This window comes from Sciurus carolinensis, chromosome 1 (genome assembly GCF_902686445.1).
Source record: "Sciurus carolinensis chromosome 1, mSciCar1.2, whole genome shotgun sequence".
Taxonomy (NCBI): Eukaryota; Metazoa; Chordata; class Mammalia; order Rodentia; family Sciuridae; genus Sciurus; species Sciurus carolinensis.
The window spans coordinates 54755677-54764346 of record NC_062213.1 but is presented as its reverse complement, the minus strand read 5'-3'; the positions used below and the strand labels follow the sequence as shown (position 1 = coordinate 54764346).

At 39.1% G+C, this 8670-nt stretch overlaps 1 protein-coding gene across 1 annotated transcript; it reads right to left on the bottom strand.

Annotated features, from left to right (window-relative positions):
- Window positions 1-4731: 4731 nt before the first annotated feature.
- Fabp9 (fatty acid binding protein 9) lies at window positions 4732-7949 on the bottom strand. The gene is made up of 4 exons (XM_047517981.1): window positions 7833-7949; window positions 5647-5819; window positions 5046-5147; window positions 4732-4878 (listed from the first exon to the last, which is right to left on the bottom strand). The coding sequence occupies exons 1-4, from the start codon at window positions 7906-7908 to the stop codon at window positions 4828-4830; spliced, it is 402 nt and encodes a 133-aa protein (XP_047373937.1). The 5' UTR covers window positions 7909-7949; the 3' UTR covers window positions 4732-4827.
- Between the last annotated feature and the right edge of the window lie 721 nt (window positions 7950-8670).

The following is an 8670-nucleotide window of genomic DNA, read 5'->3' as shown; positions in this document are numbered from 1 at the left end:
TTGGGCATTTAAAAGAAATAATAGTTAAATATAACTTAAGATGTACACTTGTGAGTTCACTAGAATAAAGACTAAAAGCTACAAAAGAGAGATTCTTAGGCAAATGTGCCTAATAACTATCAAGAGAAACTGCCAGAGTCAGAAATTTTTAGTCAGTTTATACAAGTAAGCTTGATTCTATTTGCTGCTAGATGATTATCTAACCCTAAGTAACAGAAGTATAGAGATCTCTACTAAACACAGGTTATACCAATAAAGGGATATTTTACAAAAATCAGATGACATTACGTAGCTTAACTATACTTTCTGGGGACATCAATGACATTAAGAGTTAAATGTTGTGTTTACATTCCTTATAACCTGGACAATGTTAAACTTCCCAAATAAAGGCCTTGTCCTCTCCAGCCTTTGTTAGACTGCGTTATGGGAACAATTTCTCAGTTCTTCCAACTCCTGGTGAAAAATTGACTTCTGTCATTTTCGTGATATTCATTGGCATGTTCCAGATGTTGCAACATTTACTTTGTACTAATCTCATTTCAGTATTCATGTCTTTTTGTTCTTCTATCATGGAAGTACCCACGCCCAGATGCCTTTACAACCTGCTCTTCCCCAACCAGAGTTCCCCAACCCTGGACCCCTTGATTGACCCGATTTTTAAAAAGGAACTCCAAACTGCTTGCCCCTTGCTGCCCCCTTCCAGCTTTGAAGCAGCCAGAATGATCGACACCCCCTTTTCCTTATAGCAGTTAGGAGTTCCTAAAGCAAAAGCGGGGAATGAAGCCAGAATTAAGGACAGGTAGTTAGTGTAGAAATAGGGGATCAGGTCAAATCGAGGAAATGACGCCATCTGCCTCTGGAAGTTGGAGATTGTTCCTGGAAGAATGGAATGTCAAGGATCTCCAGAGCACATTGATTAGCAACTTTACCTGCCTTTATCAAGGACTGCAAGCATGGACCTGCTAATTAATGCCCCCTGGGCCCTTATCTGCCTGAATCACCTTGGCCCTCCCCCTGCCCATGACTTCTCACTTTATGCAAAACCAGACCTAGTCATGTAGGCAGGAAGGAGAGATAAGGGGGGAGAGAACTGGAGAACAAAAAAGACTTTAACCTATAAAAGATGTAGGGTGTGCTCACTTCTGGGGACTTTAGAACATCAGCCATGGCCCCCTTCTTCCTGCTGGAAGAAGTCTGTAGTATTACCTTTCTCTCCCTTAAGCCCTGCTCCTCCTGAGGGGCCTGCATGAAGCGCTAAGGTGGTAGTCAATGATGGGTAAGATCCTCAGAGGAGGACAACCTAAGACAGGCACACCTTTGAGTAAGGCAGACCCCCAACTGCTAGGGTGATGTTCCATAATGGGTAAGACCCTCCCAGGGGCAACCTAAGACAGACACACCCTTAATATAAAACATAAAAGGGGGATATGTTGGGACTAATGACACATTAACTAACTCAGGCTGACTCCTTACTCCCTGGCGAGTGAACAAGATCAAGGCTCAAAGGTGGTTTCAAAGGTTAATGACAATAAATCAGACCACCATCAGGGATTGGTTAACAACAGTTCCGCAAACATGATCAGCTGTGCTTGCCATATAGTCCTATGGGACTCTCACCTGCGTGAACCCCCCATGCCTTGCTGACCTTTATGCTGATTGGTTCCCGTCTAGCCTTCACCCCACATAAAAACTGTGTGATTTCCTCAATAAACGAGATTCCTGCTGTGACAGGTCTCCCTGCCAGTCTGATTGTCCTTCGTCCAGAGGGCTGGGAACGGGTGGTCAGTTGGCCCTACCTATCCTGGTCTGACCTTGTTGGGGAGTGTCCCCTTCCCTTGTTGCTGGACGAGAAGAGCAAGGGGGCTTAAGACCCCGACATTTACTGAATTTTTGGTACAAAAGTATAAAAATAAAATACTACTGAGAATGTTCAAAATTCTTTTTGTCAATGATTTACTATATAGTGTTAGGTAGCAAAGAAGAAAATCTGGTGAATTATTTTCGGATAATAATACTAATGATGGCATAATTGGATAATTAATACTGTTACAAACTCTAGTATAGATCTGAAGTCTAATGATTTGTTACTGAGTTTTTCAGGCTAAAATATTTAAAAATAAAATACATTTTCTTGTATGGTTTATAAAACCTCTCATTTCTTTTATTTCAGACTTCTTGGAAAGTGAGTAAATGATTGATCAATTCACTATAATGAAAAGTTCCATTGTTTTTTTTCTTCTATAAACTGATGCAATGTGACAAATATAACATGTTTTCATGTCTTAAATATGGGCAAGTTAGATATACTCAAAGGCTGATTGTGTGAAAATTTTTTCTAAACACTGACCAGTCTAAGTATAAATTCTAATAATTTTTTAACAAAAATTTTGATATGATTTGATTGAGAATAAAAGCAAAGGTTTAGTGTTTTAAGATGGCTCTGTGTCATGAAACATCAAAAATGTAGTTGTTGTTGGGCATGGCGATGCACACCTGTAATCCCAGTGACTTGGGGGGCTGAGGCAGGAGGATCACAAGTTTGAAACCAGCCTCAGCAATTTAGCAAAGGCCCTAAGCCACTTAGTGAGACCATGTCTCAAAATAAAAAATGAACAAAAGAAAGGACTGTGGATGTTGGTTAGCAGAAAATGTCCCCAGTACCTTAAAAAAAAAAAGGAATGAGAAAGAAAAAGGAAATGCACTTTGACCTTCATGCCTAACCTGGCACCGTTTCCAGCACCTAAGAATGACAGACTCAGTGGTCACCAAGGAAGAACTTGGCAGAATGAATGAATGATTTCCTAAAGAGCAGTACATTTGATGCTGCATACAAAATACTCAACATCAGTGTCTTATTTCTCTTTCAAGCTCTTTATACTTGGAGTTGTGATATTCGTGAGAAGAGAAATGTTTTAAAAATTGAGAACTTCATTATTCTTCTTTTAATCATGCTTCTGTAAAGACATGAATTTGAAGAAGTAAGAAATGCTCTGACTCCTTCTCTCAGGACCTACAGCAGCTGTGGTCTCTAGCTCCCTGCGGAGGCTGGATGAGGAGCTGTTACCCTGCCCCACTTTGCCCAGGACACCATCAGCGTGAGAAAGCCTCTTTAACCTCTGAAGACAAACATGGTCATGTTTTGTACATACCCGAGTCCTTTATGAAGGAGAAGGACAAGTCATGTGGGGATCAATATCATTGTTCCCAGCTGCTGGCTCATGGCCAGACCTAACACTCTGGTGTACAGTCACATGCTCAGGGGTCTTCGGGATTAAGATGACAGCCTGGGTGGTTCCTACTGTTGGCCAGAGAGTCAGTTCACATCCCAGCCCCAGGCTGGAGTCCTGTTGTTCATTACTCCTCCATTTCCTTCCTAAGTTGACCCTACTCCGCAGCGTGCCTCGGGCAGTCTCTATTTATGTCTGCTGTCTAGGTGCAGTCCTTAACCGTGACCCTTTTCATTTTTAATTTTCACCCAGTTTAATTCTCACCCAGTTTAGTGACTACATGGGTAGTCCACTCTCGCATATATTAGGACTCTCAGAGAGGAAGGAGAAAGTGTTAAAATAGGCAGAAATGAAATGTGGGCCCCTTCCAGGTCAGGTCTCTGTTAGCCGAGCTGAGAAACTACAGACACAAGCCAGACGTCATCAAAGTCAGGTTGATTCCTGTGCTAGCAGAAAAACTCATAGTGAGGTATTGGTTACCTAGAATTCAGAAACCCAGTTGCCACTCTCTGGCAACTCTCTCTTGGGATCCCTCTCCTTTGGAAGCTCTTATTGTTATTACTTTAATAAATCCTGCTACATGTCCATGCATTTTATTCTTCAAATATGTGAGACAAAGAACTCACCAAATCATGCTCTGTGCTACATTAGGACTTAGGTTTGACCACGGATCTCCCATTTTTAAATTTAAGGCACAACATGATTAGCTACATAATTTCTCCACTTTCTTCTTTTTCTCCTCTTACTGCTACAGATGGGCTGAATTTTCTAGGCTTTATTCTTTGATTTACCCCTGTTGCTATGTTTTGCTCTGAGGTCTGAGAGCACTCATACCTCACAACAGCATTTGGTGAAACTGTCAAGGGACATTGTACAGTTCTAACAACTATATTCTCACCAGACATTCAGGATTGACATCTAATAAAATGCCATTCGGCATTTTCATAGGATTAAGCTATGAACAGTGGTGACAGATGCACTAGCCTAATTATTATAAATGGACTTGGTGAGAAGGGAGAAAATGACTGTTGTAAATGCTCTTCTGTCACAACTCAACCACAGTGTATGAAGTCTATTTTGTGCTCATCTATCAATCATCTATCTATCTCTATCATCTAATCTATCCATCTTTAGTTTTGTGTGTGCAGTGCTGGGATTGTCTTCCTTAAGCCATGACCAGACCTCATAAAAATAAAAAGAAATCGTCAATATTGGTTTTTGGTTTGTGCCGACCAAAGTAGGCATCACATGGTTATGGTCACATCAACTTCCACATGGCTTTGATAAAATGCCTAACCAATGAATGGGTGCATTAGTGAATTAGAGAATGGATCAAGAACTTTGGAAATCAAGTGGGCACAGGGCAAAGGGGAATTTGGGGCTGTTACAGTCAAACCATAGGTTAGTATCTTCTTGTTTCCCCAATTCATCAGACTGCCCCAACCTTCATCATCAAACAGCTCCAAACTGTACTTACTTTGATGCTTTTATTGAGCAAGCTTATATTAGATTTTTAAAAAATTATTGGTCTTGGGGCATATTTTCTTCAAGTATCAGTTTCCTTTGGTGAACAAGTGCTTCTTGATGTGGACCCTTTTCTTCAAACCTTTTCATAGATTCTAGTGCTGACAATATTATTCATGGTACATTCCTAAAAGCATAAAGGGAACGATTAGAGTTGGGAGTTGACATATTGAATTTGTTCTGTCCGGTCACCCCAGGTCAAGCCCTCAATTCAGGGTGCAAAAACAATTGAATAACTTGACAACCATGTATCAAACAAGAGGCATAAAAATTTAAATTCAGAAAAAAACTCACCACTACCATTTTTCCATCTACAATTTTTCTTTTGATTGTTGTCTCTTTGTCGAGCCATTTTTGGACCTGAATCATTGAGCCATTGTCTAATGTTATGATGCTCTATAAATGTAAAAAGAAATCTGTTAGAAGTAGAATTTACTGTATGCTATCCAACGCAGGACTGGACGTCCACCTTTCGATCTATATTTTGAAATTCTATTCTTCAAAATCCTCACCTTAGTTCTTGTCATAATTTAATACTGTCAAACTAAAAGTTTTGAAAGATTATTTAATTCATATTATTTAATTAATATTATTTAATTAAATTAATTTTTCTCTCCTAGGCAAATAATTCCTAAACTATTCGTGCTTAATCGATCGCTTCTGTGTGATCTTTTATATAATGACAAAGTGAAAAAAAAGTGAAAGCAATTTGAAATATTTTAGCTCCATTTGACCCTCAGAATAATTATCAAAAGGAATGACTTTGGAGATGTACAGATATAAAACAAGCCCAAACTGACTTGGTAATAAGTCAAATACATAGAATAAACCATGCCTCACCACCTTCTGGTCTGTTTCTGACAGCTGAACACAGGAAGATTTAATTCTGACTCACCTTTACGTTTCGGTTGTCTGGGGTGGTTTCATCAAATTCCTCCCCCAGCCTGAAGGCGATCTCCGTGTTCTTCAAAGAACTTTCTGTTTGGATGTGCACTGTTTCCCCATCAGTGCTAATTGTGACGCTTGGTTTCACCGACCCTGCAACGTTGCGGGCTGCAGCATTCACTCCTAGAGGCAGAGAAAGCAACAAACCTCATTCAGACATTTAGGCAGATGTGTTAACAATCATTTTCTAAGCAGGTTTCTATGAAAACATACTTCCCCCATTGAAGTTTTTGATAATGTATGGTGTCTTTTATGCTCTCTGTTGTATGGACTGAGCCAGGTCCTCCCAATAGCTAGTATTCCATCTGATATTTTAAAAAACTAAATTCACTTTCTGAAGCTATTGAGCTTCTTGGAAAATGTCTATTTGCAGGGTGCCTTTCAGGTAATCAGATGCTGACACTGGACTTCATGGATGCTATAACAATATAGGAGGAGTTTGGCTTAGAGCTTGGTCCTGTTGCTCAGGCTAGGGATTTCCATTGTCAAACTTTACTCCTGCAAACTGTGAGCAGAAGAGTTGACTCATTCCTTCTCTCTCTCTCTCTCTCTCTCTCTCTCTCTCTCTCTCTCTCTCTCTCTCTCTCTTTCTCAATCATTATCAGACTCTGTTTCCCATTCAAATTATGGAACAGATGGGATGTACTTCACAGTGGAGTAGTAGCTTTATATCCATGGATCACAAACAAGAGTGAGGTGGTTAAAAACCTGGCTCCAGGTGTGTTATTTACCTTCTCTACCCTTCAGCTCTCTTGGTAGTAAGATGTGTTTAAATGGTTCTAACCTCACAGGTGTGTTGAAAGAGGAGATAAAGGACTTAGCATTGTACTGGGACAGAGGAGCTCAGCTGCTGTTCCTCCTTTCGACATGTCTAACTTCCAGCTCCCAGTCAAAACAAAGACTGGTTGGGCATGGTTGTGCATGCCAGTAATCCCAGCAGCTTGGGAGGCTGAGGTAGCAGGATAGTGAGTTCAAAGCCAACCTTAGTAACTTAGCGAGACCCTAAGCAACTTAGTGAGATGCTGTCTCTAGATAAAATATAAAAAGGGCTTGGGGATATGACTCAGTGGTTAAGGGCCCCGGTACCAATATATACACAAATAAAAAAACCCACAAGGACTGTTCTGGCCTTAAACCTCCAAATTTTATTTAAAACAAATGCATCTATAAATCCATGGATAAGGAACCCTATTTATTGCTCCCTTATAAAGTTAATACTGAGACAAAAGAGGAACAAATACTCCACTTATGAGCACACTGACTTATTATGCAGGATAAAGCATGGTTGTTTCATTGCCTAGAATGAGTAAATATATTGTTAATAATTGTAAGCATACTGATCATTCCACACAAGTTTAAAAATAAGTAAAGAAGATTCTTGGTTTCATATATATTATTTAATGTAATTATTTTAATTTTTATAAAAGATTTCTCTCAATTAAATATAAAAATATTAAGTAATTGCTGTTTTTCTAGCATTAGTAAAAAAATCTGTGCAGCTATTATAGACCCAAGTCATCATGACTGATGTTTGACCATTTAACTTTAGTTAGAGATAAAGAATAGATAAGGTTTGTACTTCTGAGAAACATCCCAGGAGTAAAAATGTTCTATTTCTCCCACCAAAGGAATTTTTCAAAGTAATGGCTTACATATCTCTTACTTCAATGAGAACTCTAAAAATTAACTGACTAGAAATTTTATTTGTTGCTACTACTCTATTAAATTTATAACTTAATGCAAATCCCAAGATAAATTTAATTATAGATGATGATTACCGTGTATAAATTTGAAATTGGAAAAAGCTGTTCAATAAAGTGACCAAGATAAGGAGATAGTCTATCTAGAGGTTAGCATGAAGTATTGTCAAAAAAAGATAAATGGGTTTATATATGGATTTTGACTAAAGGTATCTGTGTGTCTCATATTTTAAAAAGACACAATTATTCCTAATGCTAAGGAAAAGCAAAAGTAGTAGTAGTACTAAGTAGGATCATAAACTATGTTAGTCTCACATGAATATACCCCAGAATCACAAAGAAGAGAGAATTGCAGGAAAATCCATTGCAAAGCGCAAACGCAAACACATCACAAAGTGCTTTGCCAGTTTCCTCATCCCATAATGGTATTTCTCACCCAGTTCTTTCATATAATCCTCAAAGTTTTCACTGGAGACCAGTTTCCAGGTTCCCAAGAAGGGCTCCATCATCATGAAAGGCTTGCTGGGAAGAGCCACTTGCACCAGAAAACCAACGAAATGCAGGCATTACAATGCCACCAGGAGCTTGATTTAAAGAACATTCTCATCATGTGATGCTCCTGAAGTGGCCAATGGGTGGCTGCAAGACTGAGACTCTAGGCACCAGCATTTGAGTCACCTTATTTACCTCCAAATTAAGTGGCAGAAAATTAACATGTGAAGTTTAATTCAGGTCAACAATTACAGCTTCTCGCAAAGAGATTTATACCTAAGTCACCTGATAAGTACTCTTTGTGGAATGGGAACAATTTTTAACAGAGATCAGCCTTTTGAACAATAAATGCTGTTACCCTGAAGGGGTATCCTGATGAATGTTTGATGAACAACTGCCTGGAATGTTTCCCCATCCAAGACAAGGGCATCCTTGCTTAGTCCACATCAGCTGTTTCATGTTTGGGCAAGTCACAGTACCAGAACATCCTTTTCATTAAAATAATCCCTTCCCTTCCCTTCCTTGCAGGGTTGATGTATTGATATTAGCTAATGTAACCACAATGCCTGCAGATGATTGGAGTGGGGTGTAGGGCATTATTAATATTATCATTGTTGTTAATCAAGAGTAATTGAGGATGGGGAAGAAAGGTGACAATTATCACTGAGTAGTGACTAGTAGTTTCAGCCTTAAAAAGAAGGTAGAGTCGATGCCTGCAAAATTCATATTTCAGTTTTATAAAGTAATTTTGAAAGCTGTCTCATATGACTAAAAAAACAATG

Bases quoted from the DNA above. Each gene is read 5' to 3' on its own strand.
- Fabp9 (XM_047517981.1), bottom strand. From the start codon at position 7,908: ATGATGATGGAGCCCTTCTTGGGAACCTGGAAACTGGTCTCCAGTGAA. The intron at 5,148-5,646 runs GTGAGTCAGAAT...TTACATTTATAG, and splicing joins CAGACAACCGAAACGTAAAG to AGCATCATAACATTAGACAA. The intron at 4,879-5,045 runs GTGAGTTTTTTT...TTATGCTTTTAG, and splicing joins TAGATGGAAAAATGGTAGTG to GAATGTACCATGAATAATAT.